Genomic DNA, 22,717 nt, shown 5'->3' on the forward strand with positions numbered 1-22,717 from the left:
TGGGTGACAGAGTGAGATCCTGTGCTTGCCCCCCCAATCCCCGTGAAAAAAAAAGAAAGGAAGGGTTTTACAGGTAGAATAGCAAGGGCACAGGCCCAGTGGGAGGAAAACACAGGATTTTTATGAAAACATAAAATGACTCTCTTTGGCTGCAGTGTGGAAGCCTACACTGCAAGGCAAGTAGTGACAAATAATATTTTGAAAAAGTGGGCTGGGCATGTTGGTTCACAGCTGTAATCCCAGCACTTCGGGAGGCAGAGGAGGGCAGATCACGAGGTCAGGAATTCAAGACCAGCATGGCCAACATGGTGAAACACCACCTCTACTAAAAATACCAAAATTAGCTAGATGTGGTGGTGCATGCCTGTAATCCCAGGTACTGGGGAGGCTGAAGCAGGAGAATTGCTTCAACCCAGGAAGTGGAGGTTGCAGTGAGAGGAGATTGCACCATTGCACTACAGCCTGGATGATAGAGTGAGACTTTGTCTCAAGAAAAAAGAGACGCTGGGTACGGTGGCTCACACCTGTAATCCCAGCATTTTGGGAGGCTGAGGCAGGTGGGTCACCTGAAGTTAGGAGTTCAAGACCAGCCTGGCTAACATGGTGAAACCCCGTTTCTACTAAAAATACAAAAAATTAGCCGGGCGTGGTGGTGCTCGCCTGTAATCACAGCTATTTGGGAGGCTGAGGCAGGAGAATCGCTTGAACCCGGAGATGGAGGTTGCAGTGAAGGGAGATCTCGCCATTGCATTCCAGTTGAGCAATAAGAGGGGAACTCTGTCTTAAAAAAAAAAAAAAAAGAATATACCCAGGCAGGGTATTTATAAGGAAATGCAACAATCTAATATTTATCATTAATTAGAAAACTTTAATTTGTAATCTACCAAAACAGTGAAAACAAACACCCCTCCCCCCGCCCCCCCCAATACAAACCCTCCCTACTCCAGGGACCAGGGGCGTCAGCATCGCCAAGGAGCTGGTTAGGAATGCCGGCTCTCCAAACCCAGCCCAGACTTACTGAATCAGAATATGCATTTATCACGACTACCAGGTCATTACATGCATTTTACAGTTTCAGAACCCCAGCTCTCGCCCATTGTACGTCAGCGCCAATATTTTGCTGAAAACATGGCTCCTGGAGTCTTTCACCAGATGGCAGCAGCCCACTCCTCCCTACGGCACTCCCATTGTTCCAGGCAGTGTTCACCCGCAGGCTCCTCCGGAAGACCTGGGGCCGACGGGGCGGTGGGGGGGGTGGAGGGGGCGTGCCCCGTGGGAGGGGTCGGGTCTGCCCAATGGGTTCTCCCGGGTGCGGGGCGGGGCTCTATTTCAGCAGCTTTCCAGGCCTCAGGCTCACCCTGCGTTCTGGGCTCAGTATGTGGCGCCTCCCCCGCGCGCTGTGTGTGCAAGCCGTAAAGACCAGCAAGCTCCCCGGACCTTGGAGCAGGCCTGCCGCCTTCATGTCCACTCTCCTGATCAATCAGCCCCAGTATGCGTGGCTGAAAGAGCTGGGCCTCGGAGAGGAAAACGAGGGCGTGTATAATGGAAGCTGGGGAGGCCGGGGAGAGGTACGCGGGAGCCCGAGAAATCTCTGCAGCCGCCGGCGTTCGCTAGGGGAGGCCGACTCTACCCGACTCCCCGCTAGCCCTGGAGGCGGTTGTATGGGATGGGAGATTTTGAAGCGCCACAGTAAAAATTTTTGGGGAGAGGATGCCTTTAAAACAAAAATTTAGATTTTAGATCCTTGTGTACTTTGCAGAATCGACGTCATTTTGCAGTTGTGGGGGCTAAACTTCTTTCGCATATTTAAAACCTTATGGCAGAGGCCTGAGATCTGAATTGAGAAATGTGTCATACTCAGCAGTGCAACTGATCTTAATTTAGTTTCACTCTAGCTCTTCAGCTGTGACATGCAACGCAGGTAACGTTCTTCAGTGTAGTTTTAAGTTATCTTCCTTCCTGAATTCCTTGGGAGTTTGCAAGCTCGAACTTGCTGAAATTCTACCTTGTTTTCGTTGGGCTGTGAACGCCTTTGAGGACTGGTTTTCAGCATTTCTGCATTGCCCAGGGCTTAGCACCGCGCCTGACGCCCATTACTGCTCAATAAAATGTTTTATAGAATACAACGGAAAGGTAAGGTTATTATCGCCCAGATTTTTCTTTAGAAGAAAGATTTTTTTTTTTTATAGGAAGATGATATATAACAGTTAACAAACTTTGTTAGACGTTACATATTATGTAACTAACCTGCCTGGGCAGCGGGAACACGTCTTTCTTTTGGTTATCAGTGGCCGTAGGAGATGCAGATGATTTTAATTCCTCCCCAAACCTCGGTGTTTCATCCTGATTTCCTTGTGGTATCTGATCATTAGGCTCTTGACGGCCCTTTTAGCTGTGGCTTAATTTTCCCTTTCATTGTTGATCTGAGACCTCTCCAGTTGGTGTGGACCCAGGCTTTTCCCATGATTTTTCCGCCTTGGTCATTTCATCTCAGAGCAGAGGATCGGCAGAGTAAGGGAGAGAAGGAATAACTAAAACTAGTCAGTTTGGTCTGTTATTAACGGAAAAAGAGGCAAAATAACTGGTTACATTAAGGCTTTTGTTTATATACCTAATATTTAGACGTCAAGGGAGAGTTTTGCAGAAAGGTGGTTTCCAATGTTTAGGTCAGAAATGAAAGACAACCTCTTTAGGGTGGGGTTTATGTTGTAACAGAAGTTAACCTAAGGTTTTTGAGTTGGGATATTATATCATTTTTTTCTCTCTTGTTTTTCCTTCCCTCTATTTGGTCTATTCCCTTAGTTCTGAAGGGATTATGTTTTCTATACATGATCATCTTCCTTTTGTTTTAAGGTTATTACGACTTACTGTCCTGCTAACAACGAGCCTATAGCAAGAGTCCGTCAGGTAAGAGAGAGAGAGAGAGAGTTCAAATTACACACAAGGAGTTTGTGCTGGCTTTCTTTAGGGGCAGAAGCCAGTTAGGCAGGTCAAGAATAATACAAAATCGGCTGGGTGAGGTGGCTAACACCTGTAATACTAGCATTTTGGGAGGCTAAGGTGCTGGATTACGAGATCAGAAGTTCAAGACCAGCCTGGCCAACATGGTGAAACCCCATCTCCACTAAAAATACCAAAAAAAAAAAAAAAAATTTAGCCGATCATGGTGGCGCATGCCTGTAATTCCAGCTACTCAGTAGGCTGGGGCAGGAGAATTGCTTAAACTGGGACCCAGAAGGCAGAGGTTGTAGTGAGCCGAGATTGCACCACTGCACTTGAGCCAGGGCTACAGAGCGAGACTCATCTCCAAAAAAAAAAAAGAATAATACAGAGTCACAAATGCAGAGAATAATGTGTTTATTTTTATTTATTTATTTTTGAGACAGACTCTCGCTCTGTCTCCCAGGCTGGAGTGCAGTGGCATGATCTCAGCTCAATGCAACCTCCGGCTCCTGGGTTCAAGCGATTCTTTTACCTCACCCTCCCAAGTAGCTGTGATTACAGGTGCCTGCCACCATGCTCAGCTAAGTTTTGTATTTTTAGTAGAGACGGGGCTTCACCATATTGGCCAGGCTGGTCCCAAACTCCTGACATTGTGATCTGCCCGCCTTGGCCTCCCAAAGTGCTGGAATTACAGACATGAAACACCGCACCCAGCCCATTTTTGTATTTTTTAATAGAGATGGGGTTTCACCATGTTGGCCAGGATGGTCTCCATCTCGACTTAATGATCTGCCCGCCTCAAAGTGCTGGGATTACAAGTGTGAGCCACTGTACCCAGCTGTGTTTATTTTTCGTTTGACATTTAGGACTGTCAGGGAGACACTGTCCACTCTTGGGTGGGGAGCGTGAAAAAGAAAGAGCCGGTTGGGCGCGGTGGCCCACGCCTATAATCCCAGCACTTTGGGAGGCCGAGGCGGGTAGATCAGGAGGTCAAGAGATCAAGACCATTCTGGTCAACAAGGTGAAACCCCGTCTCTACTAAAAAATACAAAAGTTAGCTGGACATGGTGGTGTGCACCTGTAGTCCCAGCTACTTGGGAGGCTGAGGCAGGAGAATTGCTTGAACCCAGAAGGCGGAGGTTGCGGTGAGCCGAGATCTTGCCATTATTGCACTCCAGTCTGGGTAACAACAGCGAAACTCCGTCTCAAAAAGAAAAGAAAAAGAAAGAACCATAGGAAAGGTGAACCATTGAAAGACTAGGCAGGAGGCCATTTAAGGCAGTGTTTCTGAAGTACGTGATGATTTTGTAAGAATGAAGCTGATTTCTGAAGTCTGGATTGGAGCTCAAGGTTCTGCATTTCTAATATGCCTCACGTGTTCCCAGATGAAGCTAACAGATTTTGCTTTGAAAAGCAAGGTTTTAAAGCACAGTGGATTCCAACCTGTTTTATTGGGTTCTAGCTGGTTTTTGGAAGTGTAGACTGTGGGGATCATTCTCAGTTGTAAATATTAGGGAACCCTAGAGATTTTCCAATTCTTTCCCGAAAATATTTGTGTGTTCTAGAAGATCATCATCACTTCTCTTTAATTCCCCCTCTCTGTCCCCCTAATTCTTAATTTAGGCCAGTGTGGCAGACTATGAAGACACTGTAAAGAAAGCAAGAGAAGCATGGAAAATCTGGGCAGATGTAAGTATGGCCTTTGTTTCTAGAACTCAGAAGACGTCACTTTGCCTATTGTAAGCAATGAGATACATAAACATCTCGTAAGTAGGTCAGTGCCTCCTAGTTGAAACGTGAGTTCTTTGTGATATTGTACTAGGGCTCCTGCTGTCTTGGAAGCACGTGTGCCATATTTCTTTTTCTTCATCTTTGCCATATTTCTAGGATAGTGGCTTTTCTGTACTTGTCATTCATTGAATGGATAAATTTAAATGAATTAAAACTTTGTGCTCGTATAGTATAAACTTGAGCTGTGAACACTCTTTATTCTCCACTAGCATTACTTGAATTTATAATTAAATAGAAAAAGAATAGAAGATCTATGCTAGAAATATGTTTGCTCATCCTTTCTTCCCCTGCCAGATTGATCTGGGAATATCTCAGCAATAGGTCAGATTCCTGGTTAAAAGAGCAACAGCAGGCTGGACCCGGTGGCTCAGGCCTGTAATGCCAGCATTTTAGGAGGCTGAGGTAGGTGGATCACCTGACTGAGGTCAGGAGTTCGAGACCAGCCTGACCAACATGGTGAAACCCTGTCTCTAGTAAAAATACAAAAATTAGCTGGACATGGTGGCATGTGTAATCCCATCCTATTCAGGAGGCTGAGGGAGGAGAATTGCTTGTACTTGGGAGGTGGAGGTTGCAGTGAGCTGAGTGAGATAGCACCACCGCACTCCATCCAGCCAGGGTGACAGAGTGAGACTCTGTCTCAAAATAAAGAGCAGTGGCAGCATCCCTTTCTCAGGGCGAGGCTCATGTTCCTTGACAGTCTAATCAGGCTGTGAGGCAGAGTCAGCCTCCTTGGTCTCTGAGTCTCTACTCTTGGTTAAATGAGCAAATGTAGGAACTGTGAGTGGTGCTGGGCTGGCCACAGTGACTAGGTGGGGGCTAGGCTCCTGAGAAGGGGAGAGTAAAGGAGAACAGGAATAGCCTGATTTCCCAATCTTCCCACTACCCCATCCTTCATGTGCTTTGTCTTGTAAAAAGAACTCTTGGGGTTATGGTGAGGGTTAAATGAGTTAATCATTTAAAGTGCTTACTGGAGAGCCTGGCACAGGGAAAGCCTCGATACATTTGAATTAAAACCTGTACTGCTGAGCTGCAATATTTTCTGAGTCAATAATTGCAAGGGGGGTTGGGTGAGGATGGGGTGGGTTGCAGAGTAGCAGCCTATCCAAGAGAGCCCTGGGTTGGATAAAGCTTTTTTTTTTTTTATCAGCCAAGAGACGTCTTTGTGTAAAGCATGGAGCACATCTTTCCTCTACTTTAATTATGGATATCAGTAAGGCCGAGGATTCCATAATGCACAATCAAAAGTATCCTTGGGCAGAAAAATACCACTTCCACAAGTAAACAGTGTGCTAGGTAAAGTTCACCCTACCTGGATGGAGAATAGTGTCCAAAATGGTGTCCTTTATTGTATTAAAACTTAACTTGTATTTATTTTTGATCATAAAAGTAATAAATATTCCTTAAAAAAAGATTGATACTGTAAATAAGATGATCAAATTTAGTCCCCTTAACCCAACCTCTGCAAAGCAAAATGGTTATTAGGTTTAGGTTTTGGTGCATTCTTTCCAGTCTTTTATGTATTTATTTCATAGTTGTGATTATTATACATACATATATACACAGTGTGTGTAAAATTTTGTGACCTGTGATGATTGCATTGCATACCATCCTAAAGTTATTGTATTTTCTTTTTTTTTCCCCAAGACAGAATCTGGCTCTGTCACCCAGGCTGGAGTGCAGTGGCTCCATCTCAGCTCACTGTAACCTCTGTCTTCTGGGCTCAGGGGATCCTCCTATTTTAGCCTCCCACATAACTGGGATTACACAAGCGTACCACCACACATGGCTAGTTTTTTTGTATTTTTTTGTAGAGATGGGGTTTCACTATATTGCCCAGGGTGGTCTCAAACTCCTGAGTTCAAAGGATCTGCCCTCTTCAGCCTTCCAAAGTGCTGGATTACTGACTGACATGAACCACCGTGCCCAGCTGCATAATTTTTAAAATCGTTGTTTTCCTATATGTATATGCTTTTTTTTTTTTTTGAGATGGAGTGTCACTCTTTTGCCCAGGCTGGATGCAATGATGTGATCTTGGCTCACTGCAACCTCCACTTCCCAGGCTCAAGTGATTCTCCTGCCTCAGCCTTAAGAGTACCTGGGATTATAAGCATTCGCCACTATGACGGGCTGATTTTTTCTTTTTTGAGATGGAGTCTCGCTTTGTCCCCCAGGCTGGAGTGCAGTGGCACGATCTTGGTTCACTGCAACTTCTGCCACCAGGTTCAAGTGATTCTCTTGCCTCAGTCTCCCAAGTAGCTGGGACTACAGGCGTGTATCACCAGCCCTGGCTAATTTTTTTTTTTTTTGAGACCGGAGTTTTGCTGTTGTAACCCAGACTGGAGTGCAATGGCACCATCTCGGCTCACCACAACCTCCGCCTTCTGGGTTCAAGCAATTCTCCTGCCTCAGCCTCCTGAGTAGCTGGGACTACAGGTGCGCACCACCATGCCCAGCTAATTTTTGTATTTTTAGTAGAGACGGGGTTTCACCATGTTGACCAGGATGGTCTCGATCTCTTGACCTCGTGATCCACCCGCCTGGGCCTCCCAAAGTGCTAGGATTATAGGCGTGAGCCACCACACCCAGCTATTTTTGTATTTTTAATAGAAACAGGGTTTCACCATGCTGGCCAGATTGGTTGCAAACTGACCTCTCAATCTGCCCGTCTCAGCCTCCTGAAATGTTTGGATTACAGCATGAGCCACTGTGCCCAGCCTTCCTATCTGTACATATATATTTTTTAAAAAATTAATAGAATTTTATTTTTTAGAACAGTTTTATGTTTACAGAAAAATGAGAAGAAAGTACAGAATTCACATATACTCATTCCTCTTCTAAAGTTTCCTTTTTTTTTTTTTTTTTAAGACAGAAAATCCTCCTACCTCAGTCTCCTTAGTAACTAGGACTATAGGCATGTGCCTCCACACCTGGCTAAGTTTTGTATTTTTTGTAGAGATGAAGTTTTGCTATGTTGCCCAGGCTGGTCTTAAACTCCTGCTCAAGCGATTTGCCTACCTCAGCCCTACAAAGTGCTGGGATTTCAGGCATGAGCCACCAACCCTATTATTAACATTTTGTATTAGTATGCCGTATTTTGTTACAACTTATGAGCCAAAGTTGATGTGTTGTTATTAACTAAAGTACACAATTTACATGAAGTTTCACTCTTTGAATATACTGTTTTGAATACTACTGCAAGTTAACATTTTGACTAGAAGCGTCTATTATATGTGTTTGTTTATCCAGGGTAATTACAAACACATTGGAAAAAAAAAAAGTTCGTGTGAATTCAGAGTCTTGTCTTTTCCTGAACTTTTTTTTTTTTTTTTTGAGACTGAGTCTCACTCTGTCGTCCAGGCTGGTGTGCAGTGGCACGATCTTGGCTCACTGCAACCTACACTCCTAGGTTTAAGCAATTCTCCTGCCTCATCTTCCTGAGTAGCTGGGATGACAGGCATGCACTACTATGCCCAGCTAAATTTTTTTTTTTTTTTTAGAAGAGACAGAATTTCACCACATTGGCCAGGTTGGTCTTAAACTCCTGACCTCAGGTCATCTGCCTGCTTTTGCTTCCCAAAGTGCTGGGATTACAGGCATGAGCCACCTTACTGATTGATTAAAGATGAACTGATTTTTAAATCTGTCTTTGCCCTAGGGAGTGCCAGCTGACATTGGGATCTTTCTTAAATGTTGAGCTGTACTTTTTTTGTTGTTGCTGTTTTCATATTCAGGATTTCATTTGGCAGTCACCTCTTACCCCCCATGCCAGCCTCTGCACCTAATATCCTTTCTCATACTTCTGATTTTTAGACCTCCCAATAAATAGAATGGGGGTGCTAAGTGGGAACAGATTGCTTTCCTGGGTAATAGCAGAGTCAGCTGAGGATCCTACCTGTTTGATTTTGAGTTAGGTAATTGAGTTCAAGATTTAGGGAAGAGGCAGAGTTTTTCCTAATTGTGCTATGGGGCTACTGCCAATAGGGTAGGGACTTAGAGAGGCTCAATAAAAACAGACCAAAGCTGGACTCCCTTCTGGCCACAGGCTATCCCATCTCGATCCTCCCTCACGTGAGGCTTCTCTGCTTGGCCCTCATCCGTTTGGCTGACCTTGATTGTGTTAGGGTAAACCACTGTTTCATGTAGTTAATTTGAGTAAATTCTAGAATTTTTCTTTTTCTTTGTTTTTTGAGTCAGAGTTTTGCTCTTGTTGCCCAGGCTGGAGTGCAGTGGCATGATCTTGGCTCACAGCAACCTCCGACTCCCCAGTTCAAGCGATTCTCCTGCCTCAGCCTCTCAAGTAGCTGGGATTACAGGCACTTGCTACCAATTTAAAAAATATATTTTTAGTAGAGACAGGGTTTCACCATGTTGGCCAGGATGGTTTCAAACTCCTGACAACAATTGATCCAGCTGCCTCAGTCTCCCAAAGTGCTAGGATTACAGGAGTGAGCCACCGTGCCCAACCAATTCTAGAATTTTTCAGATGGAACATTTTTTTTAAGGGGAATGGAAACAAAGTGACACATATGGAAAGGTACTTGATAGAAATTGATTTCTTTCTCAGGAATGGACTTGCTGCTTTCTTCCATGAGCCAGTTTTAGTACAGAAAGCTGCTGATTCTGCCCCCTGCATCCCCAGGTGTCCTCATTTTCCCTCCCATCTCTGGTGAGAAAGAGATGGAATCTCTTTGTCCTTGAAGACAGGGAACTGTGGGTTTTTTTTTTTTTTTTTTTGAGACGGTTTCTTACTCTGTCACCCAGGCTGGAGTGCAGTGGTGCAATCTCGGCAAAATACAACTTCTGCCTCCTGGGTTCAAGTGATTCTCCTGCCTCAGCCTTCCGAGTAGCTGAGGTTACAGGCATCATGCCTGGCTAATTTTTGTATTTTTAGTAGAGACAGGGTCTCACCATGTTGGCCATCCTGGTCTCGAACTCCTGCTTTGGCCTCCCAAAGTGCTGGGAATATAGATGTGAGCCACCGCCCTTGGCCATAATTTTCCAAAACCATTTTCTCTTGCTTTTCAGCCTTTGCGTATGCTCTGAATTCCTCTAACCCTGTGCTTTTCCTCTACTTTGCCTACCTCTTCACTTGGGAAGCACCCATCATGCTTTAAGTCTTAGCCCTACTAAACTCTGAACTGGAAAAAGCCTACTTCAGGGTGTTCCTCTTGGGAAATCTAGCTCTTTTCACGGCATTTACCACGTTAGATTGTAATGGCCTGTTTCTTGCCTTTATCATCCCCATGGACTGTCAGCTCTGTAGAGGGCAAGAATTGTAACTGCCCCATTTGCAATACAATTTCCAGGGATTAGCACAGTATCTGGCACATAGAACGTGTGCAATAATTATTTGTTGAAAGTGACTGAATAAAACATGTCCAGAATGGGAGGTAAAAGACCATGTATAATGGCCATTCTGAGTTGAAATTAACCAACTTGACTAAACTTATGAATGTGCTGACTAAATTCAATTGAAACATCATTAAACCCACAGCATGTGCCAGGATATGTATAGGTCGTGTGCTGATGATTTAATGCTACAGGTTTTTGTTTCCTGTTTCCAAAAAAGTGCATGTGTTGTGAAAATGACAGACATTGCAAACATATAAATTGTGGATGAAAATCTGTTATAATTTCACTCCCCAGAAAAAAACCATTGTGAACAGCTTGGTATATGTTCCTCCAAATTTAAGCAAAAGTTTACTTACCATATGTGTTTTCTATTATCCTATTATAGCTTTCCAATGTTTTCCCATAAAAATCTACCTTATTCTATGGCTGTTCTATAATTAACCAATTATGTGCTGATGGACAGTTGGATGGTTCCTGTTTTTCTTTACTATTCATTCACTACAATGAATATCATTGTACCTATACTTGGGCACACTTACATATAAGCTCAGTTTCTGTAAGCGGAACTGCTTAGTCAAAGAGTAGAAATGTTTTAAATGTGAATAGATTGCAAAATGACCATCCAGAAAAGCTGTGCTAAGATGTGGTGATACACTTGGGGAGAAGAGAGAGCAAGGAAGAGCCTTGAGCCCACAGTCAAGCTCTGTGAGGCAAGTGTGAGCAGTGCTGTGATTAGGAGCAGTGGGAGTTAGGGGGAGGGTTTGATTGGCTCTTGCCTCAAGGAAGGTTCCTTCTTTTTTTTTTTTTTTTTTGAGACGGAGTCTCGCTTTTGTCACTCAGGCTGGAGTGCAACATCATGATCTCCGCTCCCTGCAATCTCTGCCTCTGGGGTTCAAGAGATTCTCCTGTCTCAGCCTCCTGAGTAGCTGGGATTACGGGTGCCCACCACCACATCTGGCTAATTTTTTAATTATTTTTATTTTTTTGAGATGGAGTTTCGCTCTTGTTACCCAGACTGGAGTGCAATGGTACCATCTCGGCTCACCACAACCTCTGCCTTCTGGGTTCAGGCAATTCTCGTGCCTCAGCCTCCTGAGTAGCTGGGATTACAGGCATGAGCCACCATGCCCAGCTAATTTTTTGTATTTTTTAGTAGAGACGGGGTTTCACCATGTTGACCAGGATGGTGTCGATCTCTTGACCTCGTGATCCACCCGCCTCGTCCTCCCAAAGTGCTGGGATTACAGGTGTGAGCCACCGCGCCCGGCCCTTGTTTCTTATTTTAACCCTGGTGCCTGGCCGTATCACAGTCTTGATGTGATCAAAAGTCTTCTTTGATGTGATTGCACTTTGTTCTTTTACAGCACACATCTAATACTGTATTAGAGACATGAATTTATGCTTTGAATCAGACACAAAAATTGCATTCTTTTCTTAGATTCCTGCTCCAAAACGAGGAGAAATAGTAAGACAGATTGGCAATGCCTTGCGGGAGAAGATCCAAGTACTAGGAAGCTTGGTAAAGTATATTTGTAGTATGTACATAATCCTTTGAGGGGAGAAAAAGGCTGTCATGCTTTTCTATTTATAAGATTGTGAGGTTTTTTTTTGTTTTGTTTTGTTTTGAGATTGAGTCTTGCTGTCACTCAGTCTGGAGTTCTGTGGTGCACTCTTTGCTCACTGTAGCCTCCATCTCCCAGGTTCCAGCAATTCCCCTGCCTCAGCCTCCCAAGTAGTTGGGATTACAGGTACACGCCACCATGCCTGGCTAATTTTTTGTATTTTTTTTTTTTTAATATGGAACGCTTCACGAATTTGCGTGTCATCCTTGCGCAGGGGCCATGCTAATCTTCTCTGTATCATTCCAATTTTAGTATATGTGCTGCCGAAGCAAGCACAATTTTTTGTATTTTTAAGTAGAGATGGGGTTTCACCATGTTGGCCAGGCTGGTCTTGAACTCCTAACCCCAGGTGATTGGTCCACCTCAGCCTCCCAAAGCACTGGGATTATAGGTGTGAGCCACTACACTTGGCCAGATGAGTTACTAAGAAAAGTATTTTGGCCAGGCGTGGTGGCTGACGCCTATAATCCCAGCACTTTGGGAGGCTGAGGCTGGTGGATCACGAGGTCAAGAGATTGAGACCATTCTGGTCAACATGGTGAAACCCCATCTCTACTAAAAATACAAAAATTAGCTGGGTATGGTGCTGTGCACCTGTAGTCCCAGCTACTCGGGAGGCTGAGGCAGGAGAATTGCTTGAACCCAGAAGGCGGAGGTTGCGGTGAGCCGAGATGGTGCCATTGCACTCCAGCCTGGGTAACAACAGCAAAACTCCATCTCAAAAAAAAAAAAAAATGAAAAGTATTTTGTTTTATTCATTCATTCATTCATTCATTTATTCATTCATTTATTTATTTATTTCAGACAAGGTATCACTCTCTCACCCAGGCTGGAGTTCAGTGGACAGATGAGTTTTTTTTAAAAGTAGTTTATATATATGTTTATTTATTTATGCATTTAGAGACTGAGTCTCACTCTGTCATCCAGGCTGGAGTGCAGTGGCCAGATGAGTTTTTAAGAAAAGTAGTTTACATATTTTGTTTATTTAGAGACAAAGTCTCACTCTGTCACCTAGGCTGGAATGCAGTGGCATGATCTTGGTTCACTACAACCTCTGCCTCCTCAGTTAAAGTGATTCTCCTGCCTCATCCTCCTGAGTAGCTGGGATTACAGGCTTGTGCCACCATGCCTGGCTAATTTTTGCATTTTTAGTAGAGACGGGGTTTTACCATGTTGGCCAGGCTGGTCTTGAACTCCCGATCAGGTGTTACACCCGCCAGGGTCTCCCAAAGTGCTGGGATTACAGGCATTAGCCACTGCACCTAGCTGTAGTTTATATATTTTTAAAATTCTTTCTTTAGGCTGGGTGTGATGGCGTGTGCCTGTAATCCCAGCTACTTGGGAGTTTGAAGCAGGAAAATCGCTTGAACCCAGGAGACGAGGTTGCAGTGAACCAAGATCGTGCCATTGTACTTCAGCCTGGGCAACAGAGTGAAACTTGGTCTCAAAAAAAAAAGAAAATTCTTGCTTTAGAAGAACGATTAACAAGATGGACAGGAAGAAGTGAAGACAATTCTTGTGTTTCAAAATTCTTTAGAAAAATAAGAACAGGCCAGGCATCATGGCTCATGCTTGTAATCCCAAGACTTTGGGAGGCTGAGGCAGGGGGATCACCTGAGTCAGCAGTTCGAGACCTGGCCAACATGGTGAAACCGTATCTCTACTGAAAATACAAAAAAAAAAAAATTAGCTGGACATGGTGGCAGGCGGCTGTAATCCCAGCTACTCGGGAGGCTGAGGCAGTGCTTGGACCCAGGAGTTGGAGGTTGCAGTGAACTGAGATCACGCCATTGCACTCCAGCTACGTGACAAGAGCAAAACTCTGTCTCAAAGAAACAAAAAAACCAAGAACAAAAAAACAGGCTGGGTGTGGTGGCTCAGGCCTGTAATCCTGAGAGGCTGAGGTGGGTGGATCACCTGAGGTCAGAAGTTTGAGACCAGCGTGGCTAACATGGTGATACCCTGTCTCTTAGCCAGGTGTGGTGTCACATGCCTGTAATCCCATCTACTCGGGAAGTTGAGACAGGAGAATCGCTTGAACCAGGAGGCAGAGGTTGCAGTGAGCCGAGATCTTTTCACTGCCTTCCAACCTGGGTGACAGAGATGAGACTCAGTCTCAAAAAAATAATAAAGATAGAAACAGACTTTCTTATAGCTGGGCGCGGTGGCTCAAGCCTGTAATCCCAGCACTTTGGGAGGCTGAGGCGGGTGGATCACGAGGTCAAGAGATCAAGACCATCCTGGTCAACATGGTGAAACCCCGTCTCTACTAAAAGAACAAAAAATCAGCTGGGCATGGTGGCATGTGCCCGTAATCCCAGCTACTCAGGAGGCTGAGGCAGGAGAATTGCCTGAACCCAGGAGGCGGAGCTTGCGGTGAGCCGAGATCGCACCATTGCACTCCAGCGTGGGTAACAAGAGCGAAACTCCATCTCAAAAAAAAAAAACAACAGACTTTCTTTAATGTATTACATCCACAAAATATGTTTTGCTTTCTCCTTTCATTTTTATTTTTTTTCTTTAATCATCTCAGTCTGATCCCCTTTCTTAATTTAATGTTTAAAATGTGAATTCTGTTGGAAAAATTCTGCTTGTCATTTTATATTTTTAGGTGTCTTTGGAGATGGGAAAAATCTTAGTGGAAGGTGTGGGAGAAGTTCAGGAGTATGTGGATATCTGTGACTATGCTGTTGGTTTATCACGGATGATTGGAGGACCTATCTTGCCTTCTGAAAGTAAGCAATGAAGTCAGTTAAGCTGAGTTTTGTACTCCAATATATAGAGCTCCAAAAAAATACTCTGGCTATGGACTGTGCAAAAGAGAAATTTCAAATGGCATAAATATGTGAAAATACCCTCAATCTTTCAAAGAAATGCAAATTAAAATAGATGAAAACATTAGATCAAGAACTTTTTTGTTTTAAAGATAAAACTTAATGTTAGCAAGTCCATGAGTAAGACACTTTTAACTCCTCTGTGAAACAACTTGGAAATATAGTCAATGAGCTGTAACTTTAAAGAGCTCAGTTTTAAGAATCTAAGTAAATAATCTGAAATAAGACAAGTTATGTGTAAAGAGGTGCATTGTGGCATCAATAAAAAACATTAGAAATGACCTAGGTGTCAAATCAAGGGGAAAAAAATCTAAGCCAATTTTGGTAGACTATTAGCAATACTAAAAGTAATGTTTGTGAATGTTGTCTTCCCCTAACCCCACACTTTTACAGGAAGGTTGTGTTTACTTGTGTTTAAATTATGATTTTTGAAGAGGCAATAGATTCAAACCAGAAAATTAGAAACAATAAAAGGGTAAAAGATGAAAAGTTTCTCTCCTACCCCTTGTGGCTAAGCCATAGTACCCCATGTAAGTAATTAATGCTTTTAATTTCTTGTGTGTCTTTTTAAATTTTTTGTAGGATCTTGTTATGTTGTTCAGGCTGGTCTCCATCTTCTGGACTCATGTGATTCGCCCTCCTCAGCCTCCTGAGTAGCTGGGATTACAGGCCTGAGTCACCTTGCTAGGCCCTTGTAGATTTTATTCACATACAGGCAAATATGTAGCAAGCTATACATTCTGTTTTATACTTTTGTATTCCATAATATATTTTAGAAGTTGTTTTTTTGGTTTGTTTTCTTTTTTTGAGACAGGATCTTCCTCTGTTGCCCAGGCTAGAGTGTAGTCGTATGATCACAGTTCACTGCATTTCAGTGTCCCCAGGATCAGGCGATTCTCCCACCTCAGCCTCCTGAGCGTCTGGGGCTGTGGGTGCATACCACCATGCCTGGCTGATTTCCTTTTTTTTTTTAATTTGTAGAGGTGGGATTCTGCAGTGTTGCCCGGGCTGGTCTTGAACTCCTGGGCTCAGGTGATCTACTTGCCTCAGCCTCCTGTAGTGTTAGAATTATAGGTGTGAACCACTATGCCTGGCTGGAAATTGTTTTCATATTCGTCTAGTAAGAGGCTTCCTTCATCTGTGTCTGTGGCTATTTTGTTATAAAGAGACTAATTTACTTAGTCACCTCCCAAATGATGTATGTGTAGGGTTGTTTTCAGTCTTTTGCTATTACAAGCTGTTCTGTAAGAACCAACTTTATTCTCTGAGGTTGTAACAATGAAGATAATAAGATGACAGCAAGAGTAAGAAACAGACAGTGAGGTTAAAAGTGTATGTGATTTGTGATGTTTGCACTGTGGATGGGGCAAAACACGTGACTGTGTGTTTGCGTTGGCAATGCTGGGATAGAAGTGTATGCTAAAGTGGTAGCAGTGGTTCTCTCTGTGGCAGAATTTTTAGTAGTGGATTTTCTTCTATTTTTCTGTATTTTCTAAAATTTCTATGATGGTTATTCAGTTACATTTATAATCAGGAAAGAAATAATTTTCAAAAAATCGTATTTTTCTCTCTTTCTTGGAATTTCGAGTAAATTCCCTACTTGTAGAAAGAGTTGGAGGAGTCTTTTTAATGCACAGTTCATGTCTTTAATTAGATATCTAACAATGATTCCCATTATCCAATAGTAATTTTATGTCACCGAACACTTTCAAGAGTTTTTTTCCAGCTACAAAATGTTAGTAAACCTCCAATTTGGGGACATGTACATGTGCAGGCAGGTAACTTATTTGAACCTACTATGATGCCTACCTGACAATTACAATAATTCTCAATTGCTTGCACATTTTTGCTTGTTTATTGAGACAGGATCTCTGTCACCCAGACTGGAGTGCTGTGGTGTTATTATGGCCCCTTGCAACCTGGACCTCCTGGACTCAAGCAATCTTTCCACTTCAGCCTCCTGAGTAGCTGGGACTATAGGCAACACACCACCATGCCCAGCTAATTTTAAAATTTTTCTTGTAGAGACGAGGTCGTATTATGTTGCCCAGGCTGGCCTAGACCTCCTTGATGCAAGTATCTGCCTGCCTTGGCCACCCAAAGTGTTGGGATTACAGGCATGAACCACGACACCTAGCTTGCACTTTTTTTTTTTAACTAGTTTACTCATCTATGTAGAGGCTTTGGGGTAACTTTGACTTTATTAATTCAGTAAATGCTTACTGAGCATCTATCAGGTGCTGGGTAATCTACTAGGTGATATTAGATCTGTAAGGCACAATCCCTGTTCTCAAGGGATTTATCAGTTTATAAATTAGACCTTAGAGTGGGAGATAAGTAAACAGGTGATTATATCCAGCATAATCCAGCATGGTAAGCAATATGAGGGAGTAGACGGTAGGATGGTTGGCATGTAGCTGGGAGCCCCTAACCTGGCTTTGTGAATGCTGTTGGGGTATGCCTCCAAGAGAAGGTTAGCGGAGGTAAGGTCCCAAGTGGGACAAAGAGGAAGAGGGGTGGAGGGCTGGGGTGGGAAGTTGTTTTAAACAAGGAAGTAACCTGTGTGAAAGCTGGGAGAGTGTGGCTTGTTTCAGGACCTCAGCAAGCTGGAGGGTACAATGGTAGGTCTGGTGGAGTAGACAGAGAACCTCAGGAAGGGACTTTTTCTGACGAGGAGGTTGGACTTTATTCTGAGGATAGCTATAGTAGGGAGCCAAACTCCAAAGCGTTATAAGCAAGGGGGTGACATCAGGGCAGAGAGGGGAGGGCAGGAGAGGAGGAGGCAGGCCCTGCCAGGAAGAGGCTGTGCCAGCACTTCATCTCTAAGGATTCGGGTGCCTAGACTAAGAAGGGCCTGGGAGTGAGGTGCTGCATCTAGTATGGTCCCTCATCCTAGCTAGCAGTGTGAGTGTGGCCAGAAAGATTGTTGGCTGGGACAGCTGCCTTTCCAGTTGATCTGTGTTTTTAACCAGGATTTGTCAACCACTGTATTCCTATGGTACGGCTCTGCACTGCTCCAGCTGCCTTTAATTAAAATAAGCCCCTTGTGGGATTATGGGTGACTTTAAAGTTTGTATTTAAAATATAATATTTTTGTTTTTCTTCTCGTCTCGTCTTGACTTATCTAATCTCGTCTCTTCCTTACTTTCTTTTCTTCTTTTTTTTTTCTTTTTTAGACAGAGTCTTACTCTGTTGTCCAGGCTGGAGTGCAGTGGTGCAATCACAGAACACTTCAGCCTCAACTTCTTGAGCTTAAGCAGTTCTCCCACTGCAGCCTCCCAAGTAGCTGAGACTACAGGCATACACCAATCACACCCAGCTATTTTTTTTTAAAGAGACGGGCTTTCACCATGTTGGCCAGGATGGTCTCAATCTCCTGACCTCGTGATCCACCTGTCTTGACCTCCCAAAGTGCTGTGATTACAGGCATGAGCCATCACGCCCAGTTTACACCCAGCTTATTATTTATTTATTTATTTATTTATTTATTTATTTATTTATTTTGAGATGGAGTTTTGCTGTTGTTACCCATACTGGAATGCAATGGCACTATCTCAACTCACTGCAACCTCCGCCTCCTGGGTTCAAGCAATTCTCCTGCCTCAGCCTCCCGAGTAGCTGGGACTATAGGTGCACACCACCATGCCCAGCTAATTTTTGTATTTTTAGGAGATACAGGGTTTCACCTTGTTGACCAGGATGGTCTCAATCTTTTGACCTCGTGATCCACCTGCCTCGGCCTCCCAAAGTGCTGTATTTATGTATTTTTCGTGGAGCCAGGAGTCTTGCCATGTTGATCCATCTCAAACTGAGCTCAAGTGATTCTCCCGTGCCAGTCACCTGAAGTGCTAGAGATTATAGGCATGACCCACTGCTCCCAGCTTATTTGTATTTTTAGTTTTCTGGTTGTTTTTTTTTTTCCAAACTGTATCCAGCTTTATTAAAGATACTTTCCATAAGCAATCATGGTATTTCAGGCAGGACATGGGCAGACAATCGTTAACAGTATACAACAACTTTCAAACTCCCTTCTTTGATGGACTACCAAAAATCAGAAAGCCACTATAAAACCCAATGAAGTCTTCATCTGATGCTCTGAACAGGGAAAGTTTAGAGTGAGGATTGACATTTCATATTTAGCATGTTGTTTAACAACTTTTCACAAGCCAACCCTGACTTTCAGGAAGTGAAATGAAAATGGCAGAATTTATCTGAAGATCCACAATCTGGAAACAGAATCACTGTTCTTTCAACAGGTGCCATCTCAGTGACATCACTGGCAAGTCCAGATTGCCTGACACACTGGTAACCAATGACTGGGGGTCAGGTCCCAACAGATGCCTGGGCTTAAGGGAGTTAAGTCTATGCTGAAAGACGGAAAGGAAGAAGAGGACATAAAAACGAATTTGTTTTTCCATACCACAAGGCTTTTGTGTGCCAAGGTGGCCATGTCTGTCAAAGTCAGGGAATCCTTCCTCCTGGGAGCCAAGAGGAAGTCTCTCAAAACTAGAAGGGAAAAGTGTTTCCCCACATCGGTCCAGCTTTGGAGACATTCTATTAGTGACATATGCCCTTTCCTCCAAAACAACAATGAAGTGTTCTGTGTGCTAACAACACAGCTTAAAAGGAAAAAAAAGTAAAACAAAATTCTGCATTTTTATAAAACTTGATAAAAAATAGTATTTCAAATTGTACAGTCACCAGAAGTACACAGTTATCAAAAATGCACACACTTCACTTGGCATCTCCAGCACCTTCGGCTTTCTGTGCCTGGTCTGTTTTGGCATCTCCATTTTCTGTGTATTCCCTTCCTTGCCAGCATCAGCTTTTCCCTTTTTCCCTTTGGGTACCGTCTCTCCCTTCTTTGCAGGTGCCTTTTTAGGCTTGGGCTCTGGCTTTGGAGGAGCAGGTTTAGCGGACTACCTCGAGGATCTTTTCTCCTTCACCTTGGCTTTATCTGCTTTAGCATCCCCTTCAGGCTTTCTCTTGGGCACGGTGGTGACAATAGCGGGACATCTGTGCTGGGCGTGGGATGCAGCGGCGCGTGGGCTTTGGTCACTCCGGGGGTTGTTCTCGCCTCTTCTTCTTCACACTGCTCCCGTATTTTTAGTTTTCTTATAGTGAATGTAAAGATTTGTGCAATTCATTCATTCAACATATATATAACTATTAGAACTCCCCCTTCCCATCTTCCACCAATAAATGAAACACCTTGTCTTGAATTCAGAGAAGGTGGCCCAGGGCTTCATCAGGCAATAGAGAATATGGAAGGCCAGGCACAGTGGCTCACCCCTGTAATCCCAGCATTTTGGGAGGCCAAGGCAGGCGGATCACTTGAGATCAGGAGTTTGAGACCAGCCTGGCCAACATGGTGAAACCCCTTCTCTACTAAAAATACAAAAAGTAGTGGCGTGTGGTGGCACATGCCGGTAATCCCAGCTACCCAGAAGGCTGGGGCTCCATAATTGCTTGAACTTGGGAGGTGCCCATGGAAGTGAGCTGAGATTGCCCCACTCCACTCCAGCCTGGGCAACACAGTGAGACTGACTCAAAACAAAGAGCGAACATAGGCCTATGCCCCTGTGCCCTGGTCATGTTCTGCCCTTTGTGATCATACCACCTAGGGCACCCATCAACTCTGGAAAGTGTCCTTGTCTCTCAGGTGCACTTATACTGCTCTGATCTATGCAGAGTTCCTATGAGGATCAGAGGCATAATGAATATCGTGATTTATAAGGTAGTTGCAGTAATAACCACTTTAGTTTTACATTTGTTAATGTACCAATATCCCACTATAAGGCGTCTGGAATCTTCTCTGATCTGCTGTACATTTGTTCTTATTAACCTGATGGGCATTAAATTAACATGCTTTGGCATGTTCCATCCTTTTCCTGTCCGCAGGACCTGGCCACGCTCTGATCGAGCAGTGGAATCCTGTAGGCCTGGTTGGAATCATCACGGCATTCAATTTCCCTGTGGCAGTGTATGGCTGGAACAACGCCATCGCCTTGATCTGTGGAAATGTCTGCCTCTGGTAAGACCCGCTCACTTTCCTATCTAGTAGTGAGTGATAAAATAGCCATTTCCAGATACTACTACCTCAACCTCTTGAGTAACTGGGATTATAGGTGTGCATCACCTGCCTTCTTCGATAAAACTTAATTAAAAAAATTTTTTTTGAGATGAAGTTTCACTCTTGTCACCCATTGCACTGGAATGTAATGGCACAGTATTAGCTCACTGCAACCTCCACCTCCCAGGTTCAAGCAATTTTCCTGCCTCAGCCTCCTGGGTAGCTGGGATTACAGGTATGTACCACCATGCTTGGCTAATTTTTTGTGTTTTTGTATTTTTAGTAGAAACAGGGTTTCACCATGTTGGCCAGGCTGGTTTCAAACTCCTGATCTCAGGTGATCACACATCTTGGCCTCCCAAAGTGTTGGGATTATAGGCATGAGCCACCGCGCCTGGCTAATAAAACTTTGAGAGTGAACTCCCAAGTAATTCTAGGCACTTGGTCAGTGTTCCTGTTGATGTCTTAAATTTTTCAACTCTACAAAATATTTGATAGTAAAAATGTCTGTATATTATAGATGGCAAACAGTTACTTGTTTTTTCCTTTTGTGTTCTGTGGAAGAAATTAAATAAGAAAAATCAGGACAATTGTCTTTGGCTCATTTTGCATGCATCTGTTCCACTAATTATTAATTCATTTTAAATGTGTGGTACTCAGTTGAATGTATTCAAAAACTAACTGTAAAATAGGACATATTTGAGAGGACTAATAATTTTGCACCATGTTGTGAAAGGAAACCCTGTTTAGCAGCATACTGATATTCATTATGCCTCTGATCCTCTAATCCAAAAAGGCTCATTGCATAGTTTTCCTCAGCTCTCTGAGTTTTCCAAGGAAAGTTTAGTTAATGCAGTATGTTGGTAGATTTCTGCTTCACTCAGTTCCCATAATTAGCTGAGGTTAACCTAATGATTCCTGTGATCAGTGCAGGAAGCTGATTCAGAATTGCTTGGTGCTATTTTATGTTATCAAAGTTTTGTTCCATAGGTCTCAAAGATACCAAGGTGAAGGACAGATTTCTGTTTCGGTTACTAGACTCATTTGTCGGTTGTCTAACTGGACAGAGCTTTTTCTCACAAATACTTTTGCTTCTGTTTCATAATAAAAGATATTTATGGTTTCCATCAACTAAGTTTTTTTTTTTAAACCTTTTTAAGGAAAGGAGCTCCAACAACTTCCCTGATTAGTGTGGCTGTCACAAAGTAAGTACGTGTGGCTTTCTTTTTCTTGAATATGGAATAATATTGAAAGGGTGATTGATAGGCCCTGACTTTTTAATCTGAGGTCAAAGAATCACATTTATTTAAGCATGGAATTTGGATAACCTCTTTTTCCTTTGCTTGTAGTATCATTTTTATATAGAGCGCTTTCAGTGCCATGTCATTTAATTTAATTTAACTCTTTGGAAACATGCCAGATATTGACATTTATTGAACTCTTACAGACATTGTTTTGTCACTTGGAAAATAAAACCATCTTCAGTGGGAAGGAAATATTTTTGCAATTCAGAAGCCATATTTTCTCACTATTCAACAAGTTAATGGTTTTGAGAAGATATATATACATTTTTTTTTTTTGAGATGGAGTCTTGCCCTGTCACCCAGGCTGGAATTCAGTGGCTCAGTCTTGGCTCACTGCAGCCTCTGTCTCCTGGGTTCCAGTGATTCTCCTGCCTCAGCCTCCTGGGTAGCTGGGATCACAGGCGCATACCATCATGCCTGGCTAATTTGTGTACCTTTAGTAGTGATGGGGTTTCACCATGTTGGCCAGGCTGGTCTCGAACTGCTGACCTCAGGTGATCCTCCTGCCTTGGCCTTCCCGAGTGCTGGGATTACAGGCGTGAGCCACCGTGCCTGGCTAAGAATAGATTTCTATCCAGCTAATACTTTTATTGCTTTTGCTTAATAGAGTGTTAATAAAACTGAATATTATACTTATCTCCTGATTCATCTAACACTAAAATGTTCATCTTTTGGTTAAAAAATTATCAGTGCTTTACTCATTTATATTTGAGAACCTGGTAGCTCTGATTAAGTCATCAAAGCAATGAGACTGATTTATTATTCTGGAATTTGGAGGATATATAGAGTTAGGGT

General features: G+C 43.3%; 1 protein-coding gene, 1 long non-coding RNA gene and 1 other non-coding gene across 13 annotated transcripts in view; 1 reads left to right on the forward strand and 2 right to left on the reverse strand.

Annotated features, from left to right (window-relative positions):
* The first annotated feature begins 1,355 nt into the window (after positions 1-1,355).
* Positions 1,356-22,717, forward strand: part of ALDH7A1 (aldehyde dehydrogenase 7 family member A1) — a 52,114-nt gene continuing 30,752 nt past the window's right edge. For 4 of the 11 annotated variants that reach the window (XM_078364954.1, XM_078364956.1, XM_078364953.1 and 1 more), the window contains exons 1-8: positions 1,356-1,568; positions 2,854-2,907; positions 4,567-4,632; positions 11,528-11,608; positions 14,323-14,446; positions 20,447-20,579; positions 20,806-20,853; positions 21,779-21,823. In XM_078364954.1, the coding sequence (XP_078221080.1) occupies positions 1,377-1,568; positions 2,854-2,907; positions 4,567-4,632; positions 11,528-11,608; positions 14,323-14,446; positions 20,447-20,579; positions 20,806-20,853; positions 21,779-21,823 (743 nt within the window). In that variant the 5' untranslated portion in view covers positions 1,356-1,376. The remainder of the gene's footprint in view (positions 1,569-2,853; positions 2,908-4,566; positions 4,633-11,527; positions 11,609-14,322; positions 14,447-20,446; positions 20,580-20,805; positions 20,854-21,778; positions 21,824-22,717) is intronic. The other 7 variants (XM_035290974.2, XM_078364959.1, XM_035290973.3 and 4 more) reach the window with 3 other exon arrangements.
* Positions 11,881-11,987, reverse strand: LOC118151783 (U6 spliceosomal RNA). The gene has a single exon (XR_004740193.2). It is a non-coding gene; the product is annotated as a U6 spliceosomal RNA (small nuclear RNA).
* Positions 18,455-22,717, reverse strand: part of LOC128931330 (uncharacterized) — an 84,026-nt gene continuing 79,763 nt past the window's right edge. Inside the window, exon 10 of the long non-coding RNA XR_008479562.2 lies at positions 18,455-19,659. This is a non-coding gene — a long non-coding RNA (uncharacterized LOC128931330). The remainder of the gene's footprint in view (positions 19,660-22,717) is intronic.

This window comes from Callithrix jacchus, chromosome 2, assembly GCF_049354715.1.
Source record: "Callithrix jacchus isolate 240 chromosome 2, calJac240_pri, whole genome shotgun sequence".
Taxonomy (NCBI): Eukaryota; Metazoa; Chordata; class Mammalia; order Primates; family Cebidae; genus Callithrix; species Callithrix jacchus.